The sequence below is a fragment of the Schistocerca cancellata genome, chromosome 2 (assembly GCF_023864275.1).
Source record: "Schistocerca cancellata isolate TAMUIC-IGC-003103 chromosome 2, iqSchCanc2.1, whole genome shotgun sequence".
Taxonomy (NCBI): domain Eukaryota; kingdom Metazoa; phylum Arthropoda; class Insecta; order Orthoptera; family Acrididae; genus Schistocerca; species Schistocerca cancellata.
The window spans coordinates 799,434,185-799,460,804 of NC_064627.1; the positions used below are offsets into that span (position 1 = coordinate 799,434,185).

The 26,620-nt window shown below is 38.2% G+C and overlaps 1 protein-coding gene across 1 annotated transcript in view; it reads left to right on the plus strand.

Annotated features, from left to right (window-relative positions):
• The window catches only part of LOC126162654 (zinc finger-containing ubiquitin peptidase 1-like), a 271,194-nt gene that overhangs the window by 130,466 nt on the left and 114,108 nt on the right, over window positions 1-26,620 (plus strand). Inside the window, exons 7-8 of the mRNA XM_049919292.1 lie at window positions 7,799-8,095; window positions 23,852-23,979. Of these exons, the coding sequence (XP_049775249.1) occupies window positions 7,799-8,095; window positions 23,852-23,979 (425 nt within the window). The remainder of the gene's footprint in view (window positions 1-7,798; window positions 8,096-23,851; window positions 23,980-26,620) is intronic.

Genomic DNA, 26,620 nt, shown 5'->3' on the forward strand with positions numbered 1-26,620 from the left:
CATTTCCATTTCCATAATATTGTCTTCAAGTACATCGCCCTTGTATGGATCCTCTATATACTCCTTCCACCTTTCTGCTTTCCCTTCTTTGCTTAGAACTGGGTTTCCATCTGAGCTCTTGATGTTCATACAAGTGGCTCTCTTTTCTCCAAAGGTCTCCTTACTTTTCCTGTAGGCAGTATCTATCTTACCCCTAGTGAGATAAGCCTCTACGTCCTTACATTTGTCCTCTAGGTATCCCTGCTTAGCCATTTTACATTTCCTGTCGATCTCATTTTTGAAACGTTTGTATTCCCTTTTGCCTGCTTCATTTACTGCATTTTTATATTTTCTCCTTTCATCAATTAAATTCAATATTTCTTCTGTTACCCAAGGATTTCTACTATCCCTCGTCTTTTTACCTACTTGATCCTCTGCTGCCTTCACTACTTCATCCCTCAGAGCTACCCATTCTTCTTCTACTGTATTTATTTCCCCCATTCCTGTCAATTGTTCCCTTATGCTCTCCCTGAAACTCTGTACAACCTCTGGTTTAGTCAGTTTATCTAGGTCCCATCTCCTTAAATTCCCACCTTTTTGCAGTTTCTTCAGTTTTAATCTACAGTTCATAACCAATAGATTGTGGTCAGAGTCCACATCTGCCCCTGGAAATGTCTTACAATTTAAAACCTGGTTCCTAAATCTCTGTGTTACCATTATATAATCTATCTGATACCTTCTAGTATCTCCAGGATTCTTCCATGTATACAACCTTCTTTTATGATTCTTGAACCAAGTGTTAGCTATGATTAACTTATGCTCTGTGCAAAATTCTACCAGACGGCTTCCTCTTTCATTTCTCTCCCCCATTCCATATTGACCAACTATGTTTCCTTCTCTCCCTTTTCCTACTCTCGAATTCCACTCACCCATGACTATTAAATTTTCGTCTCCCTTCATTACCTGAATAATTTCTTTTATGTCGTCATACATTTCATCAATTTCTTCATCATCTGCAGAGCTAGTTGGCATATAAACTTGTACTACTGTAGTAGGCATGGGCTTCATGTCTATCTTGGCCACAATAATGCGTTCACTATGCTGTTGGTAGTAGCTTACCCGCACTCCTATTTTTTATTCATTATTAAACCTATTCCTGCATTACCCCTATTTGATTTTGTATTTATAACCCTGTATTCACCTGACCAAAAGTCTTGTTCCTCCTGCCACCGAACTTCACTAATTCCCACTATATATAACTTCAACCTATCCATTTCCCTTTTTAAATTTTCTAACCTACCTGCCCAATTAAGGGATTTGACATTCCACACTCCAATCCGTAGAACGCCAGTTTTCTTTCTCCTGATAATGATGTCCTCTTGAGTAGTCTCCGCCCGGAGATCCGAATGGGGGACTATTTTACCTCCGGAATATTTTACCCAAGAGGACGCCATCATCATTTAACCATACAGTAAAGTGCATGCTCTCTGGAAAAATTACAGCTGTAGTTTCCCCTTGCTTTCAGCCGTTCGCAGTACCAGCACAGCAAGGCCGTTTTGGTTAGTGTTGCAAGGCCAGATCAGTCAATCATCCAGACTGTTGCCCCTGCAACTACTGAAAAGGCTGCTGCTCCTCTTCAGGAACCACACGTTTGTCTGGCCTCTCAACAGATAGCCCTCTGTTGTGGTTGCACCTACGGTACGGCCATCTGTATCGCTGAGGCACACAAGCCTCCCCACCAACGGCGAGGTCCATGGTTCATGGGGGTAGAATGATATGTAACACCACAACCTGGTTGGACAACTACTTCTACTCTATCAAAGAGAATCTTCATAGAAATTTATAATTAGATTTTGCACTGTTGTGTTATATTAAGTCATTTCATTGCATTGCAGGTAAATTACAGAAATGTACATCTTTGACTTCTTTCCACATCCCAGAAACCATTCTCTGATGGTTGTATGAAATACGACCAGTGTAATGTGATTATATAGTTAACACTGTGGTGTTGCTCAATAGGAATTAGGAAACTTTTTTGCATTTGTAAAGTGATGTTAACATTTCACTTTCTATTCCATCACCTATAAGCAAGGAAGGTCTCCAGTGAAAGAAACTTTTATGTTCCCAGCTTTGATCATACCTTACTTTTAGTTTTCCAGTTTGTATGAGGATGTGCTGGAAGTTAATACCTCCAAATTTTAATGTAAAAACTCTTGTTTTTTAAATAAAACAAATTTTATTAACATTCAACTTTTTTATTCTTCATGTCTTCATATTTGCAGTACTGTGCCACTAGACAGCCTCTAACAATTTTGATGACAGAAAAGTGTGTGAAGTGTATGTGCAAACTCCCTATTTCTCTTAGACGAGTTGACTTACTTGGGAATGCACAGCCAATCTTCTTCTCAGGATAGCCAGCTTCTGGAATCTCTACAAACTTCTTCTCCAAAGAACGATGCTAGTCACAGGAACCTTTAAGGCTCTCTTTGTCTTTGTGAAATAATGAGGTATTCAATAGCTATGGGTATATAATGAGCTTCATAAAGAACAAAATTCACACATAACATATAACTTCTCGTAAGTAACTCGTATCGTCTCACATTAAAAACAGATTTTAGTCCATTTACGAAAGAGTTGGCTTAACAACCATATCTCTAATACAAACATATCGTAAAATACGCCTTGCCTCTAGCAAGCCCAAGATAAGAGTTTTTTCACAATTCAGAATCTCAGTTGTTCTTTTGTCACTACCAATAATCACAATTACAAACAGCACAGAATAACACAGAAGCTCCTTGGTTCTTCGTGTGCTTTCACTTCTACTTCCATGGATCACCCGACAAGTACTTTTCGGTGCCATTCAACCTAATGCTCGTGACTGATTTCACGCCTGCACACACAGACAGGTGATGCATAGTAGATGGGGTTCCTTTCTCCCACTCACAGCTAAAATATCGTGTGTTAGAGACAGTGGAAGGCCGAGTGGTTCTAGAATTTACGCGGAAATTATCTAAACACTACAAGCCCCAAATTGTAGTGGTAATGTGGCAGTGTGTAACATAACTACACTCCTGGAAATGGAAAAAAGAACACATTGACACCGGTGTGCCAGACCCACCATACTTGCTCCGGACACTGCGAGAGGGCTGTACAAGCAATGATCACACGCACGGCACAGCGGACACACCAGGAACCGCGGTGTTGGCCGTCGAATGGCGCTAGCTGCGCAGCATTTGTGCACCGCCGCCGTCAGTGTCAGCCAGTTTGCCGTGGCATACGGAGCTCCATTGCAGTCTTTAACACTGGTAGCATGCCGCGACAGCGTGGACGTGAACCGTATGTGCAGTTGACGGACTTTGAGCGAGGGCGTATAGTGGGCATGCGGGAGGCTGGGTGGACGTACCGCCGAATTGCTCTACACGTGGGGCGTGAGGTCTCCACAGTACATCGATGTTGTCGCCAGTGGTCGGCGGAAGGTGCACGTGCCCGTCGACCTGGGACCGGACCGCAGCGACGCACGGATGCACGCCAAGACCGTAGGATCCTACGCAGTGCCGTAGGGGACCGCACCGCCACTTCCCAGCAAATTAGGGACACTGTTGCTCCTGGGGTATCGGCGAGGACCATTCGCAACCGTCTCCATGAAGCTGGGCTACGGTCCCGCACACCGTTAGGCCGTCTTCCGCTCACGCCCCAACATCGTGCAGCCCGCCTCCAGTGATGTCGCGACAGGCGTGAATGGAGGGACGAATGGAGACGTGTCGTCTTCAGCGATGAGAGTCGCTTCTGCCTTGGTGCCAATGATGGTCGTATGCGTGTTTGGCGCCGTGCAGGTGAGCGCCACAATCAGGACTGCATACGACCGAGGCACACAGGGCCAACACCCGGCATCATGGTGTGGGGAGCGATCTCCTACACTGGCCGTACACCACTGGTGATCGTCGAGGGGACACTGAATAGTGCACGGTACATCCAAACCGTCATCGAACCCATCGTTCTACCATTCCTAGACCGGCAAGGGAACTTGCTGTTCCAACAGGACAATGCACGTCCGCATGTATCCCGTGCCACCCAACGTGCTCTAGAAGGTGTAAGTCAACTACCCTGGCCAGCAAGATCTCCGGATCTGTCCCCCATTGAGCATGTTTGGGACTGGATGAAGCGTCGTCTCACGCGGTCTGCACGTCCAGCACGAACGCTGGTCCAACTAAGGCGCCAGGTGGAAATGGCATGGCAAGCCGTTCCACAGGACTACATCCAGCATCTCTACGATCGTCTCCACGGGAGAATAGCAGCCTGCATTGCTGCGAAAGGTGGATATACACTGTACTAGTGCCGACATTGTGCATGCTCTGTTGCCTGTGTCTATGTGCCTGTGGTTCTGTCAGTGTGATCATGTGATGTATCTGACCCCAGGAATGTGTCAATAAAGTTTCCCCTTCCTGGGACAATGAATTCACGGTGTTCTTATTTCAATTTCCAGGAGTGTATGTCAGTGCATGAGAAACAGCATGCTGTAACAGAGATTCTGACCAAAGAGTTTGTCCACACATGGACTATCCTCTCCTTTAGCTTGACAATGCCAGACCATACACAAGCATTGCAACATCTACAACAACCTGACACCTTGGGTTCACTGTCTTCAGTCATCTTTCACAGAGTTCCAACTTGGTCCCACCCGATTTTCGTCTGTTTCCATAACTTAAAAGGACAACTTCAAGCACTGCACTTTGATAATAATGAAGCGGGGCAAGCAGAGGTGAGATTGTTGCTCCGTTGCTGAAGTCAAACATTCTTCACCTATGGTATCAACAAACTGGCAACTCATTGGAAGAAATACGTTCGTCACCAGGCTTACAATGTTGAGAAATAAATATGTAGACACGAAGAAAAAAGATGCAGAATGTTAATAATGTTTGTTTTATTTAAAAAGATTTAAGAGTTTTCACATAAAAAATTCAGAGGCATTACTTTTCAGCATGGCCACATACATGAACAATATGTCTTCATTATTTTTGTTCTTGTTAACATTTATTGAATAAGCACCCTGAAACTTTTCTGTTCTTTTGCATCTGATGCAAGAAAGAATAATTTGAGAACTTTTCCAAAATTTTTTTGTTTCATTTCAGAATTTTATACTTGGTGACAAAGATGCATATTTATTTTCTATTCAATGTTATTTCTTTATCATGAAGTCTAAAAGTGAAATTGTTGTTTGCCATTATGTGAAGTGAAAGATTGCTGACTACTGATGAATGTCGTTAGATCTACAAGCATACTATATAAAACACTGAAGTGCTCAGCGGAGGGTACTTGAAATGATACCAGATGTTGAGTTTTCTTGCTCTTCAAATCTCATCTGGAGCACATAAAGAATGACAGATCAAATGTCTGTTTGTGTGCTGTAATTAGAGTACTTTTATCTTAATGTTCCTTATGGGGCATTACTTAGGGAAATGAAGAATATGTATAGATTCTCCACTTAATACTGTTCTTAGAACTTTGTAAGTAGGCTATCACAGGATAATTGGTGTCTGTCTTGAAGTGTGTGCCAATTCAGGTTTTTAAATATTTCTGTGACATTTTCCCATGAGTCAAACAAAATTGTGACCACTTTGCTGCTCTCCTCCGCATAAGCTCGATGTCCCCCATTACTCAGATTTTGAATGGGTCTCTCATGCTTGAACAACATTCAAAATTGGATCACACAATTGATTTGTAAGGAGTCTCCTTTTTACTAAGCATTTTTTGAAATGTATGATTGTACATCTCTGAACATTTAAAACAAGTAGCACCACTTTGAAATCTTAACAATATATGGCTGGGTATTTGTGCAACTTTTTTCCGATACTGCTTCAGCATGGATGACTGCAGTATCTGCAGAAAGTTTCAGGTTACTATTAATGTTGTCTGCCTGGTTATTTACATACAATATGAACAAGAGGGATCCCTTACGCTGCCATGGGGCATGGCTAAATTTACTTCTATCTTCAATTGTCCATTTGAAATAACATCCTGTTCCCCACTTTTTAAGAAATCCTCAATCCACTCACAGATTTTGTTTATTATTCCTTATAATAATTTTTGTTATTAATCAGTAGTGTGGCGAAATGCTTTTCAGTCATCGATAAATACTGTAGTCGGCTGATTTCTTTCATCCATGGGTTTCAGGATGTCTTTTGAGAAAAGTGCAAATTGGGTTTTGTATGTTTGGTGTCATTGTAATCCATGCCAGTTGCAATGGAGGAGGACATACTGTTCCAAGATACCTCACTAATGTTTTAGCTCAGAATATGTTCTAGGGTTCAACAAGAGATGGCTATCAATGAGATAGTATGATAGTTTTGTGGATCACTTTTGCTACCCTTCTTGTCAACAGTTGTGATGTGTACTATCTTCCAATCACAGGGCATGGTTTTTTTGTCCTACTGTTATATGCTACATTATGATTAAAATGAGAGCTAACACTGCTGCAAATGTTACATAGAATCTAACAAAGATTTCGTTGGACTGAGGAGCCTTGTTTGATTTTGATTCTCTCTCGGTGCCACTGACTCTGATATCTATATCACTTACCATTTCATTAGTGTGGGAAGTAAACAGCACAGTACTTCTATATCTTCCTTAGTGATGAAACAAACAGTAAACAAAATTCAGCATTTCTGAGTTTGGTTTGCTACAATCAGTTTCAGTTCCCTTGTCTGGTCACTAACTGTGGTGCCACTGATAATCTTTATGTATGAGTAAAGTTTCCTCGGGTTTTGTGTAATCTTTCCATAGATACATTGAATGCTTCACAAGTTGCCTTCTTGAGTGCCAAATGTGTTGCATTCGTCATAACTCTGTAGTCTTGTGTTTTGTTCTTCACTGGACCAGGAATGACCATAATAGAGTTAATAACTTAAAAAGGTGAGGAACAGATATAGAACCAAGAGACTACATCAAGTAAATTACTGTACATACTATTCGTCATTAATATAGAACTATTAAAGTCCAGATCATTACTAACAACCCTCAATGAATGTAAATGCAGTGAACTGGAACTTGAAAAGTCGTCACAGAGCTTTTGATAGAAATTGAAGATAAAAAAGTGAAATAGACAGAGTGAAGTGTGCGTATCTCCTGGAGGAGTGAAAATAAAACAAATATGTGAGAAATTATCAAAAATAGAGACTGGGGTTAACAGAAACATAGGTGATTAGAAGAAAGAGAGAACTTAATTTGGAAAAAAAGAATTAAGAACAGGTGAAGCAAAGAGATTAGTAGAGGTTGCAGGATCATTTCTTTGTCTGTAGATTTGAAAGAAAGGAATTGAAGTTGCAAACCTATGACCTTTCTAGTAATATAGAGTAACCTAGCCAAAGTCTATATTATCACTTCTTATGCATTAGATTTTTTGTCATTGTGAATTTCAAAAGTGATTTTATAAAAGTGGATTGGACACATGCATAATAGGATCTCCCTACAAAGACAAGAACCACGAGGTAGGAAAGGCTTATTGTAAACAAAAGTGTAAAGGTGAACCCCATCTCTCCCAGTTTTATGTGTTTTAAAACTTTTAATAGCTTATAAATGAATAAATGAATGTATATGTATGAATTTTCACATTTGCGTGCCTGTCTGAAATAGTTTGGCTGTTTCGTCTTTGACATTTGGAAAAGTAGTTCTGTCTATCTCAGTGTTAAACCAGGAGCATTTCTGACATTCTATTTTTGTGTGGCTTAATTATGGAGCATATGATCTTCACTTATGCTATCTGTGGCATGCTTACCAAAATCCTGCTTCTTTAATGTAATACCAATATACATTTCTTTTCCAGAAATATGCAGATGATGCTGTCTTCATTGCTGCATCATACAGGCTACAATGAACAGCTGTATAAGCCTTCTTTAGTTGGGGGTGGTCTATATGGGTTAGGTAACCGGTCCTGTGGTCTTGAGATGCCTAGCCGTAGTGCCATGCCATCAATCTCTCGTTTACAACAACATATTGAATGGGCATGGAGTCAGGGCTTTGATCTCCAGGGGAGTGAACAGCTTGGTGGAAAACTCTTCAATACGCGAAAGTGGATTGGAGCAACTGAAGTAGTCACAGTTCTTTCTTCCCTTAGGATACGGTAAGTTCAACTAATGTATTTGGCATGCTTACTTTATAACAACAAAACCTGCCACAAATTTAGTGTTAAACTGCAGATTTTTGTCCGCTTTAAGAGTGTATATTGCATCCCCTTTTGATAGCTACTCGGGATAAGAATCTATTAAAATATTCTGTATCCTGTGAAAACTTGTGTTCATCGTGATGCAGTGTGGATTATTGTCATTTGTTGTACGACATCAACCATAAAAGTGGCCATCCAATTACCTTCTTTTGTGGAAAGTTAGTCGGCATTGTCCACTCTTCTAACATAGCTAAAGAAAACATAACAGCATGACAAATTTAATGTTAGGTGAAAAAGTGGACGTGTGTGTGTGTGTGTGTGTGTGTGTGTGTGTGTGAGAGAGAGAGAGAGAGAGAGAGAGAGAGAGAGAAGTTGTATGTATCTGCTTAAAAGAAACTTCTCCACCCCATGCAATACCCTTCCCCAAAAACGAACTTAGGGCTCCCAAATATTTGTATACTTACTAAACTAGAATTTCCTTTGTACAAGAAAAATGAATAATGTGTGTAGAGGAAAAGGGAACTTTTGAGTCAGTAAAGAACAAAGTTGCACAGGGAACCTTATGCTGAAGGTAAGACACTGTAGTATTGGATGAACTCAAAATTGAGTCTGGAATGGAATAGATAGGTTCAGAGAAGATAGGAAATGTATTGGTAGTATGTAAGGAAATAAAGCACATTAAGGACTGTGAAAAATTATTTCCCCCTCCTCTTATCTCCCAAGGCAGCTGTTATCACTTCTGTTTCAATCTCCTATGTTTTCTGTACCAAAAACCTTTTTATCTTATCCTTGATTTGACTTTTTTTTATTAATCTGTTTCTCTAAGATTTAATTACTTGACATCTGCCAAATTCTGAGAAAATAAAATAGTAGATATCGAACTAATTTAGTAACCAGTGTTAATGATACAGCTGCCAAAATCCCTTTTTCTTTTATGTTAGCAATATAGATTGTGTTTCTGTGCCCTTTCATTTTTAATTGCATTGCTGAAAGAATCAAACTGACACTGATTAGACATAATAGAAAGATTTTTTTAAAAATTTGACAAACATTCTGAGTTTAATCTGAAAATAAAAGTTTGCATGGCAGAAGCACTTGAAATCTGCAAAAATGGCTTAATATACTGAAACCATCGGTACCCCACTATAGTTATCGTATTATTTTTTTGTGAAGTTTTTGGTCTCAGTTTATTTAGTTCTGTAACATGCATAGTTTAGCACATGTGTTATTCAGAAGAAACAGTAGACCAAAGACAATTATTTACAAGCCATTCACTGTGTTGACCTCTTCCAGTTATTGTGATAAGTTGCCACTTATCCTTTATTATTTTTGCAGTTGCCACATTGATACACTCAAAGTGCTTGAAAGTTTTACTGATTTTAAGAAAATACCCTCACCACTTGTTAAAATGAACAAAACTGTACAAAAAAAACTTTTTTTAAGTAGGCTGTGATCTGTTAAGATGTCATTTTGCTTTCCCTTTGATTTGTTCCATTTTTCTGTTGGCTCTCACTTGCCTAACAGTAGGTTAATTTATCGGTTTATTGGTTCTTTTATACTCTCTGTTCAGTGTATAAATGTGACTGCCGGATACCAGTTTGCCACTTGCAGTTCAGGTCTCTAAGTGGCTGTCATTTAAACCACTTGTAGTGTATGTCTAGCCTACCTGCACCAATAGTTTCAAAATTATTTACTAGTTTTCATTTTGAGTTTATATCTCACAATCAGTTCTTTATTGTGAATACTTTAATCTTATATTCATGATTTAAAAGTTGCCAACTTTATACTATACTATATTATACTTTATGCTATTAAGTACTATACTTCATACTATTAGATAGCTAACTGCAGCCATTAGTTCCAACAATTAGAGTGCAGTGTCTCTCCTGAGTTGCACAGTTGTACTGTGACAAGTTATTATTTAAGGTATTCAAGGGCATGTACCGTATTTACTCGAATCTAAGCCGCACTTTTTTTTTCGGTTTTTGTAATCCAAAAAACCGCCTGCGGCTTAGAATCGAGTGCAAAGTAATCGGAAGTTCTGAAAAATTTGGTAGGTGCCGCCACAACTAACTTCCGCCGTCGAATATATGTAGCGCTACACAGGCATGCTTTGCAGGCACAAAGATAAATTCTGGCGCCAAAACCTCTGCGTCAGTAAATAAATTAAAAATAGGTGAAAGACGAGCTTTTTTCTCCGCCCCGAGTTTCGACCACTACATTTTCATACATTATACAACGAAGTAAATACAAATTCTGTATTGTTCATCTTCGAATGTAGCAGCATTTCAATGTACTACGAAAATCCGACTGGCAAGACTGTTTGGGATGTTTGTCAATATGGCCAACTCTACGTTCTGAATTTTTTCATATCTGTGAGAAGAGATGGTTGCTAACAGGAACTTTTATGAATTGTGAATCACATGCAGTATTCCCTCCACCATAAGAATAATTTGAATATAAACATTTTGCCATGCATTTGTTTCATGTTTGCTGCTATCTCATGCCTAATAAACTACAAAACTAGAGTGAGACAACAGCAAACGCGGAAGAATATACATATCATGCCACGTTTATATTCATATTATTCATATGCCTAATAGTGATACAGTCAGAAATGAAGCATGGCAATTGACTAGATTTTTAAATCTACGATGACTCTAATTTCAGTGCAGAATGTTATGTACTAAAGAGGCATCTGCAAAGATTTTCAACGGAGAAAAATTTTCGCTAAACTCTCGTTCAGAACATCTTCTATCATACGCAGTCTATTATTTGGTTCTTGTAGATCATTATCAAAGAAAGCAGCAGTGTAAGTAACAACAAATAGCAGTCTCTTCCCATTGTTTCGCTAATGAGACGAATTCAAACTAGACGAAGCACGTGAAAAAGGAAGGGTACCCGTATAAATACGGACGGAGCGCCTGACGCATAGCAATGGCTATCTGGTAAAGCTTAACTTCTAAGCTTACAACTCAAACCAAACAACTCTAGCTGTATCGCCATTCATTCGACCTAAATTGTGTCTCATATTACAATGGACCAACTTTGTTTCGATTTGGGGGTGCGGCCTAAAACTTTTATCTCTCCTTGAATTTCGAGTCTCAAATTTCAGGTGTGGCTTAGATTCGGGAAAATTTTTTTTCCTCGATTTCGAGTCTCATTTTTCGGGTGTGGCTTAGATTTGAGTGCGGCTTAGATTCGAGTAAATACGGTAGTTGTGTATAGAACTTACTTTGATTTTATAGTTTACTTTTCCTAGTATTTTTCTGCTGCTGAGTAACCACCTAGCTGGGATTAATAATTGTCAAATAAAAGTAAGTCAAAGCAAAAATCTTTAAGAATGTTAATCTTGAAGTAGGATGGGTGTAACTCAGATTATTCAAAAAATATTGATGTGAACTTAACTCTTTTTCATTGTTCTGCAGCAGTTGAGTCGTCCTGTAAATTTCTTAAGTGATAATGGGCCAGAGAACACCTGATTAACTACTAATCTGAAAAGCCAAAGAAAATTTCAGGTCTACACAAATTTATTTGATGTTACGCCAGACAGTTCAGTTCAAAATAACGCATTTTACTGGCACTCTCGCATGATTTCTCGTGGGTCTTATATACTCACGCTAACAATTTGAACATTGATGCATATAGTAATTTTGATAATTACAATCACAGAAGTTGTTCAAAATTATAGAATTGTTGTAATTTGGAGATTACAATTAAAATACATGAGCCGGGCGGTGTGGCCGTGCTTCAGTCTGGAACCGCGTGACCGCTACGGTCGCAGGTTCAAATCCTGCCTCGGGCATGGATGTGTGTGATGCCCTTAGGTCAGTTAGGTTTAAGTAGTTCGAAGTTATAGCGGACTGATGACCTTAGAAGTTAAGTCCCATAGTGCTCAGAGCCATTTGAACCAAAATACATGAAATAAAATACAAGGTCAATACGTATTCATGGAAAAATTAGCGAAATGATTCAGATAAATGGCTGATTACATTTTTTGTTAATGGCACAGCAACTGCATTATACCAAGTATTTCTACCATGTTTCTTGCATCAGTTATGAGCGCAATATTTTTTTAGTCTAGACGGAATTTCGAAATAGTAATCCTGTAGCCTAAGTAAACATTTTGTTTTGATTGTCAGTTTTGTATTTTGAATTACAGTAATAATGCAGAAATTAGATGCCATTATATTAATAATAATATAGCAAGTTGACAGTATGTCAAACATAGTTGTTACATGTTTCTAATATAATAAAATACCGTATATTTGGTGCTTCCTTTAATGCCCTATTGTGTGTAAATGAAGAGTCCCAATTGCAATTAAACAAACTGATGATACATGCTTGCATCAATGGATGGACTCAATATTAACCAATACTTTTCCTTGAAGTTGTTGAAAATTATGTTGCAAATCTCAAAAGGCAAAATCACATATATGGGCCCTACCAAATGACTCAACAATCAGTCAGGCAATCAATATTAGCCTAAAAAACTCTGAAAAATATTTCACTATCCCTCTTGTAAGTATATGATCTGATGATGACTTGTTAAGAAGTCAAAACTAGTAATTATACCACTTGTGTGACCCGAGATATGTAGTAAAGTAACTTTGTTTACAAGATGTCTTCTGCTTGCTCAAAAGACAGACTAAATTGGGATACAGTACTTTTATCATTCACAGAATGTGTTGACCTATTTTAGAGGTCGATAAATAGGTACTTGTCCTCTGGTTCAACTATTTGTTTTTTATTTTCTGACCGGATTTGATAATAAATGAAAACTGCTATGGAGTTTTTACGGGGAGTGAATGACAAAATTATGCTACTGACAAAATACAAAATTGTAGTATTTTATGATTACAATATCAATATCATTTCGCAATTTAAAATCTGCCCCAAGACAGATCAGCTGTAGAATCTTGCCAGGTCTAAGAACACCTTCAGATGCCCTTTATTTCAGAGGCCTGGACATTTTCCCTTCTGGTAGGATCTTTTCAATAATATATGCAAAGTATCCCATGTTCATTCTACCTTCTAGATATGATAAACATTTCACCTAGATGTATTATTATCTTCACCAAAAATTGGTAAGTGCATGGATGAATGTTGACAGCAATACATTCAACCCAATACGCAAACTTTAAAATCAAAGCAGTGTGTCTCAAACTAAAGTATGTTTTTTTAATCCTCTTCCGCCTAAACAGTGAAACTTCTGACTATCCTGACAATAAGATGATCAGAAGATAGTAAAAGCAATGTGATGTTGATAAATCCATGCTCTCTCTCTCTCTTTATAGTATGTGTTTCCTTGAAATGACCTTGACCGTGTTTCCACACAAACTCACTAGGTGACAGGATTGTGCTTAGCAACACATTGTTTGGGTTCTTGGTGCATTAGTTATGGTGACAGTGGATGCTAACTGTGGGAAAAGTGTAACATTGAGTCTTGTGCCAAACTTGGGAAAACCCATAGCGAAATGCGAACAGTGGTTAAGCAAGCATATGCAGGCGAGGCACTTTCAAGAAGGCATGTTTTCAAATCGCAAAAAAGGTTTCATGAAGGCAGGGATTCAGTGAAAGATGATCGCAGAGCTGCTCACCTGTCAGGAGCACATAAGGATGCAAACAGGGAGCGTTTAAGCAGTTATTGTGAGAAGACTGTCATGTAACTGACCGTATGATATCAAAAGAACTTAATTTGAATTGTGATGTGTGCAATAAGATTTTATGAGAAGACTTAGGAAATGGAAACTTTATGAAGAATTTCTGCTGAACTACTGGATAGTCAGACGTGATTCCACATTTCTGTCAAAGATTATTGGGGATGGAAAGTTGGTTTTACCAGTATGACCATCACAAGAAGTGTCAGAATGCTGAATGGCAGAGTCCTGGATCACCAGCATCGAAAAAAGTCAAATAACAACCTCTGAGAACAAAGCCAATGTTGATTGCATTCTCTGATAGTAAAGGATTTGTTCACCATGAGTATGTTCCTCCAGGTCAAACAGTGAAGCAAACTCTTTACAGAGAAGTCGTGAAATGTTTACGACAAGCAATTATTTATCACCACCCTGATTTTTGGCTTTCTGGGGGTTGGTTCCTACTGCAGGACAAAGAAAGAACCCCTACTGCTTTTTCTGTTACCGAGTTTGAGGCCAGACATTCTGTTATTGTCATCCCACACCCACAATATTCACCTGACCTCTTGTCTTGAGATTTTTTCTCATTTCTGCAAGTGGGAAGGCAACTGAAAAGAAAACTTCATCAAGGTATCAGAGACAAATGAGCTTACAGGCATCGCAGTTGAAAATTTTCCTGCTTGCTCTCATGACCTCCAGAAATGTTCGCGCATGTGTATAGATAGCCAAGGGGACTACTTTGATAGGAACTAAGCTCATTACTTGGTAAATGCATTTTTTTTTTTAAACCTGTCCTAGAACTTTATATATAAACCAGCATTGTGTGAAATCCCAATCTATTCTATAGAATGCTGAGGTAATGTACGGAATTCCTTGTGGTTTTAGGCAAACTATGAAATATAAGTTCTTTTTGAAAATGTTACATACTTTTCCTAGGCATGCTATACAGTTCATAGGCATTACTGGTATACAGAGTGAACAGTGCCATTTACACAATGGCACAAGATGAGAAGCCTTTGTTAATCAATATGCATTTGAAACTGAAAGAAGAAAACTATGAAATAAAGCTAAATATATTCTTACCAGAAAACAATGACAGCAGAACTGAGACTGAAGTACTTGTTACAATAAGTACTCACTTTCTTCTTCACAAGAAAGCACTTTACATTTTGATCTTGTACATAGATTTCATGACTTAAAGAAGAATGTGACTAGAATATTGTTACTGGTAAAACACAAGGCAGAACTGACACAACTTAGTTTGAATTACACTTCATTTTCGTTTTTCACTCAATTTTTTTATGTTTTATTTTTATGCACATACAACTGATGAATACTTGGGCACTTCCTGTGGCCTGAGAAGTCTGCAGTGGAGAGAGGTATTTTGTGGACAGGAACATCTTCCGTTCTCAGTAAGGTGTACTCTGGCTTTGCAGCCCAACAGTGCTTCATATGGTGATCTGTTAATCTCAGAATTAAAAGCTCTCAGTACGGTGAATTCTGATCTTAGGTAGAGCTGCTTCAAGATTCCTTCTGCAGTCCCAAGTTGGTAAAAGTCTTCCGTCACATTCGTAACAGGTGCTAACAGATTGCAGGAGTCATCCCATCCTCTTGTCAACATCAAGATTGAAACTCACACAGTGGCGCACAAAGGCCCAGAAGGAAATTTTTTTGTAAAAATCCCTTTTCATTTTTTGGCCTGAATCTCAAAGTTCACTCTCAATTCCATTTTCCTTTGAACAGCTTTCTTAATATTGAAGCAAAAACTGCACAGAATGCTAACCCCATGATCTACATCATCGCTGTCATCATCTTTAGGAGAATTTCTGTAGATACCATGAACACTTCGGTCACACTTTTGACATTTATGAGCACTGCTGCTTTCTTTTAAGCAGATGCAACAGATATCTGGAAAAGAAGGATTTTTGGTGACCACGGAAATGGAAGGCTCTCTTTGATAATCATGGCTTCATCACTGCCATGGTTTTCTCCATCATGGATTGCATTCTCATATATGTATTCTGCAAGGAGCTGTGCCTCTTGCATTGATTCATCTTATCATTATTTTTGCTGTTGTATTGTTTGTATACTCTCTATTATTTTTCCAGCTCTCTCTCACTCTTTACATCTAGTAAAACATTTTCTGGCAGGACATTGAGAGACCTACTGTGGCTTTGCAGCTGAACAGAGCTTCATATGGTGATCTGTTAATCCCAGAATGTAAAGCTCTGTTTTTGATAAGTTGGACGAACCACAGTCTATCACTCCAGCAGTTAGTTTTCTCACCATGCACCCAAGCAAATGTCCTGATTTGCTCTTTCAGTGCCACCCTGACTTTGTGAGAGGCACAGCATACCATGAATGATAATCAAAGCTGATTACCACATTGTTTGCAAATTACCTGCCATTACGGCACTGTAGAATCTTTGGAGCACCAAGCAACATAAATATGTGGATGGTGTTGTAGGCTACCTCTTCTGCTGTCTTTGATTTCAGAGCCCTGAGAACTACAGACTTTGTGATTTGACCTTGGTAGATCATTATTAACTTGTCTCCCTATCAGGATGGGACTGAAAATTGATGAGATTGACCTTACAGTGGGAACTGAATTAAAAAAAAATACATTGGATTGACCTTTTTGCTTCTTCAGGCAAGGCTCACAGAGGTGAATTACAGCTCAATATCAGAATGGGTAATGGTCTTATACTTGGATGAAACTTCTTTCAACATCCTTCTCGCCCTCTATGAATAATAGCCAAGTGGGCCCTATGGAGCATGTCAAATTATTCAGAGTTCTCGACATAAAATTGGATAGCACTCGTACCTTCTTTAACAGGATATATCAACTTAGTCTTATCCTCGACCACCATTACATCATAGTGTTTCAACAGCCAGTGGTCTCATGCCTTGCATTTTTCATGTCATTGGCTAACTTTTGGTAACTGGTTTCGGGTAGAAAACCCAGCTACTAGCAGCATTGGCTCTTATGTGAGATAATTCATTGCAGATCCGCCATTGCATGTCAGCATGGTGTGATTCTGTCTTGGCACTACACTTCCTTCCAACTTGTTGAGCCAAGAACAACGGGAAAGGGTGGTTGGAGAGTGTCTGTGGAAATTCAGCAGGATGCTATACACTGCAAAACTATTATGGCGATATCTGTGAGATGATAGTTGAACATCATACAACAATAGGCTATCTTTGCAACCTTTTAACAAATACCCCAACACCCCCGCGGACAGTGGTGGTATGAAAAAAATGGTGGGATTATGCATATTATATGCTTTGGCAGCTGACAGTCTGGCAAAATATGCCGTGCCTAGGCAGTGTATAAAATATCAGTCTTTCCATACTTTGACATTCGATTTTAGGCGTTCAGTACATTACCTTTTTTATATACCATTTGATTAGGTTATTCCTTCTAAGATTTTTTTGTGAACCTGGGTTAGGTGTTCAGTCAATTTAGTTTTTCTTATATATATGTAATGTAATCAGTTGTCAATGTCTTTTTCTCTTTCATTTCTGAAGTATATGCTCATTGGATTTTCTATTCAGTCCCGTCTATTTTTGTCCCTCTTCTCCATATCCATATCTCTATTGCATCAAATTTTTTTACTTTTGTTTCCCCTGAGTCTGCCATTCCCAACCTTAGCTTAAAATGCTCCAGATAAATGTCTTGATGAATATCTCAAGATCACCAAACTTAAAAACTTCGCTCCATTAATTCTGATCTCTGTTCCATGGTATCAGTACAGGTTTGTCTCTCTCAGCATTGAGAAATTTGTTTAGCTCTGAAATTACCATTTTGTTTCTCTACTGTTACTAATGTATCACCACAAGGTTTATTCCCTATTTAGTCATTTCCAAAGTTAACATTTTGCTTAGCACATTCCATACAGCCTGTCGTGTGTACTGGAATGGTTAGTTAAAAAATGGAATGTGTTCCTTCACTTATGCTATCTACATGTATCCACTTATTGTTCTTGAACTTTACAAAAGTATACCCTGATTTTCTTATAAAAGGTCTTCTGGTGGCTTGCTTCCATACCAATTTTTTTTGTCTTGCTTCCCTACTTTTATAATTTATCCATCCTTTCATCCCTCTTTTGTAATCTTCCTTGAAGCTTTCAACAATGTTTCATGTCTTCAGGGTTACCTCCTTTTCTACAACCACTCTCCAGCTGGTCCTTGAACTCTGGCTGCCTTGATAACTGTTCTTTTAGTTTAGGATATTTATACCTTTCCTCCTTCAGTCATTATGTTCATTTCCTTTCTTTTTAAGTTAATGACTGTACTATAGGCCACCATCCAATTTATGCCTTATAATATTTCTGTATTTCTATCGGGAACTACCAACATTCCAACATTGACTATTGAAGCTAAATCACTACAATACTAAACGTTGATAAAGTTTCCTCTTCAGTTCTCTGTGTCATTGTTCCATTGACACCCCCCTTCAATCAAAACATAGTGTTGTATCTCAGTGAGAAACTTGGAACTTTCAGCATAGGGCAGGATCATGTAGAGGAACTATGGCTCAAAGAACAGTTGTTCATGCACTGGATAGATATGTATGGAGTATAACGGTGTATAATGGGAGGGAATCTCCATGGTATACAGACACTGTAAAGAAACTTCTAAAGAAATGGAGATTCCTGCATAATAAGTGTAAAATGAAGCATAGGGATTTAGATAGAAAGATGAAATGTGTTTGGCCGTCAAGAGAGCAATGCATGAAGCCTTCAGCGAGTACCATAGCAGAATATTGTCAGATGATATTTCACAAAACCCAGAGAAATTGTGATCGTATTTAAAGGCAGTTAGTGACATCAAAATTCAATCTGTAGTGAGACAGGAACTGAAATTGAGTATAGCAAAGCAAAAGCTGAAATGCTTAACCCCATTTTCAATGTTCCTTTAAAAAGAAAAACCCAGGAGAATTGACCCAATCTGATCCCCATAACACTGAAAAGATGAATGAAATATATATTAGTGCTAGTGGGGTTGAGAAACAGCCATACCAAATAGAACTGACAGGGGATATTGAACATATATAGAGGAGGGCAGTACAAATGGTCACAGGTTTGTTTGATACAAGGGAAAGTGTCATAGGCCGGCCGAAGTGGCCGTGCGGTTAAAGGCGCTGCAGTCTGGAACCGCAAGACCGCTACGGTCGCAGGTTCGAATCCTGCCTCGGGCATGGATGTTTGTGATGTCCTTAGGTTAGTTAGGTTTAACTAGTTCTAAGTTCTAGGGGACTAATGACCTCAGCAGTTGAGTCCCATAGTGCTCAGAGCCATTTGAACCAACCATTTGAAAGTGTCATAGAGGTACTGATGGAAGTGTACTGGATGATTTTTGGAGATAGATCTGAACTATGCCGAGAAAGTCAACTAACAGAGTTTCAGTCAATCAATCCCTTTTATTTGTCTGAAGACAACATTGCTGTTGCATAAGACATCCTCAAGTACAAGTTATTTCTTTGTGGACAACATAATATAATGTTACATATAACTTACATAAATTTTAATTAATACTTGTATAAGTTATTTCTTTGTCGGCAACAGAATACAATGTTACATATTAAACTTAGATAAATTTCAATTTTTATATTCCCCTGTTTATGATGTACATAATTTAGTTCACATTACAGTTAAATCATTTACAGTATTACATAAAAATTCCTGAACATTATAGAAAGCCTTTTTTTTTAACCATGATTCCATCACCATTTTAAATTTATTGTGTGGCAGTTCCTTAATACTTTGTCGTATTTTGTTCAGAAACATCTTGCCAATGTGTGTAAAATTGTTTTTGTTCTTGGATATTCTAGTCCAGGGGACATTTATCAAGTTTCTGTTGCTGGTTTCATAAGTATGGACATTAGCACTAGTTTCATATATAAGAGCATTCTCTTTGGCGTAGACAAGAACTCGCAGTATGTACAAGCTGGGAACAGTAAGTTTTTTGTATTTGGTGAAGTATTCTTTACAGGAAGTTGTTTTTTGTAGTCCAAAAATGCACCTTACTACCTTCTTCTGCCACAGGAAACATTCTTAGCCCCAGCAGAGTTCCCCCAGAGTATTATCCCATAGTTCAAATATGTGTGAAAAAATGCATAATAGGCCATAAGGAGGTGGTCTTGATTGACACAACTTTTTAATTTTGTTATCAGGTACACTAATCTTGATAATTTATTACAAACTTTTTCTGTCTGGGTATTCCAACATAACCTACTGTCAAGATGGATGCCTAACAATTTCACTGACTTCTTGAACCAGCTTTCAATGATAATTCTAGGAATGTTCTACAGTTCCCTACATATCACTTACATAGGGACCATGAGGATAAGATTAAAATATTTAGTGGATGCACAGAGGTATTCAAGCAATCATTCTTCTTGCACTCCTTACATGAATGGAACGGGAAGAAACTGGTACAGTGGAATGTGCCCTCTGCCATTCGTCTCCCTGTGGTGTGCAGAAAGTTGATGTAGATGATGTGAGGCTGTTCCATGAGTATCATATCAATTCTTCACCCACATACTTTTTGATAAATTCTCATGTCCCTGCCTGTATCAAGTCCTGTTTTTCACGACATTGTTTACACTGCAGCTACAGGTGATTTCTCTGTCCCATTTGTATGAGCTACTTTTCCACCGGGCAGTTCATCTTATAAAGACTGATCTCCTTCATATCTGATCACTGCCACTTAATATAAAGTTCTTTTATTTGTTCCCTATTTACCTCTTTAATCATGTTCTCACCCATTGTTGGTGAGGTCTTTCTTTGTGATAACAAAGATGCTACAGACTTAATGTGTTCCACTGAGTACTGGCTCAGAACTGATGCCCTGCCTCTACTTAAATTTCTTAATTAAAAAGTTTGTAGCAGTTGCTGTAGATCAGACAGAAGAGATGGAGGCTGCTTAATATTTCTCAAGGAATGCATGGATTTAAATATCATCAACAAAACTGATCATTTAAATTTCAAGAAAGTGAACATTGTGCATTAGAAATCACACACACTGATTGAACATTGTGCATTAAAAATCACACTGACTAATATGATTATTCTCTGCATTTATTGTTCACTATGTTCCAAAACCCCGTGCATAAAAATGGATTCTTTCAGGGCTCATACCTCTGGTTCTGTCGGTGATGGAAATGTAGGGTCAAGAATTTTGGATAGTCATTGGGCTAGGAACCATTTTACACTCAACAGAGGGATCATCGTAGTGTCACTGTCCTGTAGTACGGGTTCAAACTATGAATATTGCACACTTCCTCCTGCTTAGGCAAATGGAGCCAAATCAGTTCGTTCTTTTTGCATTTGATAATGTCCGTGGTGGGGCTTATGGAGGCACCATTAATTCATGGACAGTTCCTTACAAAACCCCTCCAAAAATGGTTTGTTTTTTTACCAGTTTTTTCATACCAAAACCGAGCTGCAGGCTCCTAGACAGCATGTAAAATCTGGGCTGAGAGGTAAAATTAGTTTTGCATTACTTCAATTTCACATAAGTAAATTATTAAAATTTTGCTGACCCTTAAAGTTCTTTCATATGTGTGACATACCTGCTGTGGCAGGAAAAAGAAGGGAAACAGTGGAAAAATGCTCCTATCAGAGGACCGAAAAAGGTGAATTGCTCATTCTTAAAAGACTCTGAAAAGTGGTGTACCAGCTGCTTCATTTTACCTTCCTCAGCACCTTTAAAATATTTTCCCAATAATTTTGGCATGTGAGTAAATTTGCACTGTTTCATGCTGAGAGAGAAGGAGACACAATAGTAGTGAGGATGAGACAAAATTGAACAGTAATAAATACTGTAAGACAGTAGACAATGATTATGGTATAGAAGGAGTGAAGGAGACGATTGCAGTGTAAGAGAAAGGGCAGGACACAAGGGAACTGGAACATACAGTGTTAGGGGGGAAAAAAGAAGGAGACAGTGCCATTGGGAGAGAAAAAAGAGGAGGAGAAAGTTGAAATAGGTTAGAGCCAGTGATAATGAGAGACAGAGTCTGTGACGACAACAAGAAAGAGAGAAATAGTGACAGTGAGAAGAGACAGCAGCAGTGGGAAGGAAGGAATGAATGATGTGGTAGCAGTAAGAGAGAGCAAGAGGCAGACAGTGACAGTGAGAGGAGACAGTAGTAGGAGGACAGAAAAAAGGAGATTGTGGCTGTGAGACAGGAGACAGTGAAAGGAAGAAAGACACAAAGAGATAATGACCTCAGTTGGGCTGAATGGGTGAGTGAGAATGGGCAAGTGGGAGTGGACGGTTATGAGCGAGTTACAGCGAAGGACTAGTGGGCATGACCGAGTTACAGTTAGGGGATCTTGTGGGAGTGAGAGGTGAGTTGTATGTTAAAAAGAGTGTGAATATATTTACATGCCAAAATGTTTGGAAAATTTTTTGAGGGTACTAAGGGAGGTAGGAGAGACAGCTTGTACCCCAGTTTTAGTCAGAGTTTTCTAATAAAAAGGAGCATATTCGCCTTTTTTGTGCTCCAGTATGAGCATTTTTCCACTGATTTTCAAGTATGGTTGAAGTATCAAACTTTCTTGCCACTTTCAGGGTGTGACACATAGTAAAGGACTCCACAAGGGTAACGGTAAATTCTAGTAGTAACATTAATGTTATATTTGTTGATTTTTGACTCTTTTTTTCCCGTATCAGACGTATAGATTTGGCCTAATGGATGCTCTGACCACATTGGGAAAATAGTTTGCCTCTCAAAAGTCTCCTCCAGTACTACCAAATTTGTCGTTAAAAGATATGCAAATGACCTTAATATTAACCAGATCCTCAAAAACCCTCTACTGTGCCAAGATAATGTCGGCAGAAAAACAGCTGCCTTGCTTGTTGAAGTAGTTAAGGATTTCAATGTTTCCTTTCCACTGAAGTGTGTGACATTAAAACACACAGGTGGAAAACTAAATCATGGCTGAATAACAAAAGGCATCATTGTATCATGCAAGACTGTAAGGACACAATACATGCGAAACAGTATTGCCAAACATTCAAATTTCCACATCTACTTTAAGTTACTTAGGAAGATCCCAAGAAAAGAAATGTATAAAGCTAAACAGCTGCAGAATAATAGGTACATACATGAATCCACCAATACATTTAAGGCCATATGAAAAATTGTCAAAGGATTACTTACAATCAGTAGCAACCGGAAACAGCAGGAATACAAAGTGGGTCCCGGAAATAATGCGACAAATTTTTTCCTGATGTGATGTATATCACAGCACATTCTAAATTGCTGGGATAGGTGTAGGGGCACTTAACTTCAAAATGCACTCAGTCTCAGTTGCCTCCAAGGTGTCAGAGAGTCAGGATCTGCGTTCTCGTGAACTGCATATTGATGTTACATACCAAGGAATGAGGGATCATTCTGAGGAGCAACATTAAAGTAGCAAATTTTGCATTAAACTTGTAAAGTCTGCTGCCAAAATATTACTGTTAGTTCAAGGAGCCTTTGGGAGTGATTATTTGTTCAAATCGTAAGTTCTCCAATGGCATAAGTCATTCAAGGAGGACTGAGAGGAAGTTACTGATGAACTCTGCAGTGGATGTCCATCACCATTCCCAATTGACAGAAATGTGACACATGTGCATGATTGATTCAATTCTGACTGGTGGCTGAGCCTTCAGCTGATAGCAGACATTCTGACCATGATGAAAATAACACTTTATCCCATTGTAACCAAATATTAGAACATGAAAAGCAGTTCACCAACTTTTTCCAAAAGTCAAACAATGGAAAATCCAGGATGAAATGTAACAATATTGTGAAAATGAAAGTTGCCACTCACCATATAGCAGAGATGCTGAGTTGCAGATAGGCACAACAAAAAGACTGTCGCAAATATAGCTTTTGGCCAGTATTGACGAAGGCAGAGATGTTGAGTCGCAGATAGGCACAACAAAAAGACTGTCACAAATACAGCTTTAGGCCAGTATTGACGAATGCCTTTTCACAATATTGCGTTTCCAAAAGTGTTGACTGTTGAACAAAATGGCATGCTAGTGCTCCATCATATGTTTCTCTGTCGTTTCACAGGTGTCAGCTAGTAGACTTTCATCGACCAACAAGTGCTGATGGAAGTCATCCTGAACTATTTGGCTGGGTTTTGGAATACTTTCAAAAGAATGAAGAATTCAAACCACCACTCTATCTTCAGCATCAAGGTATAAAATTTAGATATTACTCATACTTTGCATACTTTTGATATTATTTAGTGAAGTGAAAATGAGTAGTGCTGTTTAGCTAAACTTAATCATGAAAAGGTGAAATGGTGATACCCTTGGCAGCCTGAGGATAAGTCACGATAAAAACAATGTGCAACCTCTGGCAATGTGATTCAGTATATTCACTACATTGTAAGTTTCAGAAGGGTAGCTTCCATCGTCGGGTATGGAAAGCTGAATAATTAAACTATTCCAATAAATGCATAACCAATAAAGTTAACCATTGACAATTTTAGGAGCCTCAAGTTGAAACACAGGGAGAAAACACACAATCTGTGTATAGGCAGGCCAGAGTTTATGCATTCTGTGTGCCCAAGTGGCTTTTGCAGCTGATATGGCTGGTTTTTCATGTTATGTTATGTTATGTCAGACTGTCAGTTTGAGTTTGTTTAGCATACTATCATATTTAGTTCGGTACTTCACTTCTGATATTTAGAAAGTGTAAAAATGTAGACTGCTGGCATTTGGATTATGTTTTTTTCCTCATGTATTTCGTTGTCAAATTTCAAAAGTTGTCACTAGCGATCTACCTTAGTTATGTATTTATGAGACCATTTTAATTTTTCACCTTATTGTACCTGATAATGGAAGCTAGGGTTCTGAAGCATGTAATTTGGTACATGGTGACAGAAGTGAAGCATTTCTTTTATCACTGTTTACAATCATTATAATCCCTTGAAAACTACAAAATAAATCTGTAGCCTTTTTCTGCTAAAGCTCAAAATTTAGTTCTTCAAACCGTTATAAAAGAGCTTAATCATTTGTCATGAAACAGAATATCAACCTATATCCGCAAGAATCATTACCTTCTTACTCAATTGTTTCAAAAACATCGTGCATTCACATGTGGGTTATATGAAAATATTCCAAATGTTTGGAAAATGACAGGATACTGCTCCATTGTCATACTTCAAAGGTAGGCACCCACCTATGTTCCAGCAATGTATCAAATTTTACCTGTATTCTGCATGTTTACTGTGAATCAGTGGCTGGAATGATTATTTTTCTCAAGTCTTCCCCTTCCTTTCATTTTTTCAAATAATTCAAAACAAAAGGAAACTCTTTTGGAGAAGGAAGTTGGTCTGAATATCCAACATCAAAACCTGAGAAAACTTAGTTTGTAAGGAAGGAAGGGAGAAAGAAAGAAAGAAAGATTAAAGTCTAACATTCCAGCAGCAGCTTGATCATTAGAGACTGAGCACAGGACCAGTGTATGAAATGATGTGGAACAATATTGTCAGTCCCCTTTTCAAAGGAACCATTCTGGCATTTGCCTGGACCAATTTAGGGAAATCATGGAAAACTTAACTCTGGATGGCTGGACAGGTATTCAAACCTTCATCCTACTAAATACAAGCCCAGTGTGCTAACCACTGCACCACTGTGCTCGGCTGTATTTTGTAATCATAGACTAATTGAAGAGTGCCCTTACTGAACCAAACAGTATGTTCAGCAGTTTGCTCTTATTTTAATTTTTTTCTTTTTATTCTAATTTAACAAGTTTCTGTGAGCCAAGGTGCTGTGGATGAGTCATTAAATAATTAAGAAGACATCAAAACAATTCACAGTAATATGTACAGTAACTAATATACTGCAGTAACTCTTGTGTAGAATAGAAGGAATGTGCCAAATGCAAATCTTTCAATGCAGATTTGAACATCTGGGGTTTATCATGTAATTTTTTCAGTTCTGCTGGAAACCTATTAAAATGTGACCTTTCAGTAGAATGCGCACAATTATTTTCAGTTCTAGTGTTCACTGAATGAATGTGAATTTCCTTGTCAATGAATCTGTGTTCTCCCACCCAAATTTAGTCAACTATTGACTGTGTAATGTAGAACTTATGGCTTCTTAGCCTCTCTTTGCAGAACCTCTTCATTTTAGTACTTTCTCTCCTTGTCAAAAATTTAATGTATAGACTTCCATTTTAGTGGTTCTGTTCAAATAATTTCATGCTGTTGACTTTGTTTCTGAATTGTTCTTTGGTTTAGTTCATCTCTAGTGCAATGCCAGTTTCTTCTACAAATCTTTTGTCCTCTTCTACCCACTTGGAGGTGCACTTTAATGGTGTGATGTAATTGAAGGTCTTTTGCCTAATCGGTTTTCACCCTGTCTTACTAAGGATCCATAAAATTTCAACTGCTGTTTTTGCGTTGTGTCTGTAATCTTTTTGATGGATTTGTGGAGATCTCCTTTTTTTCTTATTCTTCCATGTCCCATCAGTAATTTTCTGGATTCATAAAATTATCTGAGAATCTTCATTTATTCTTTTCAAGTCCTTCCAACTTTCTCTTTTTTATTTAAAATTAGACACTCTGAAGTGTAGAATCCTCCTTGTTTTTTAACTGAATTATAATGCCTGATTTTGCCCTTGTAGGATGTAGATCATTTGTTGTACCTTTCTATGTTCGTTTGTAAGCAAGGTTTAATTTTCTGATTATTCCATTGTATTGGATCGACTCTAAGTATTTGAATTTGTCTGACCTTTTTATCTTCCTGTATTTTACCCCGAAGTATTTCTCCTTTTGGTGTCTGTGTTCCATATATTTCATCTTCTGATAAGAGATTTTGAAACCTATTT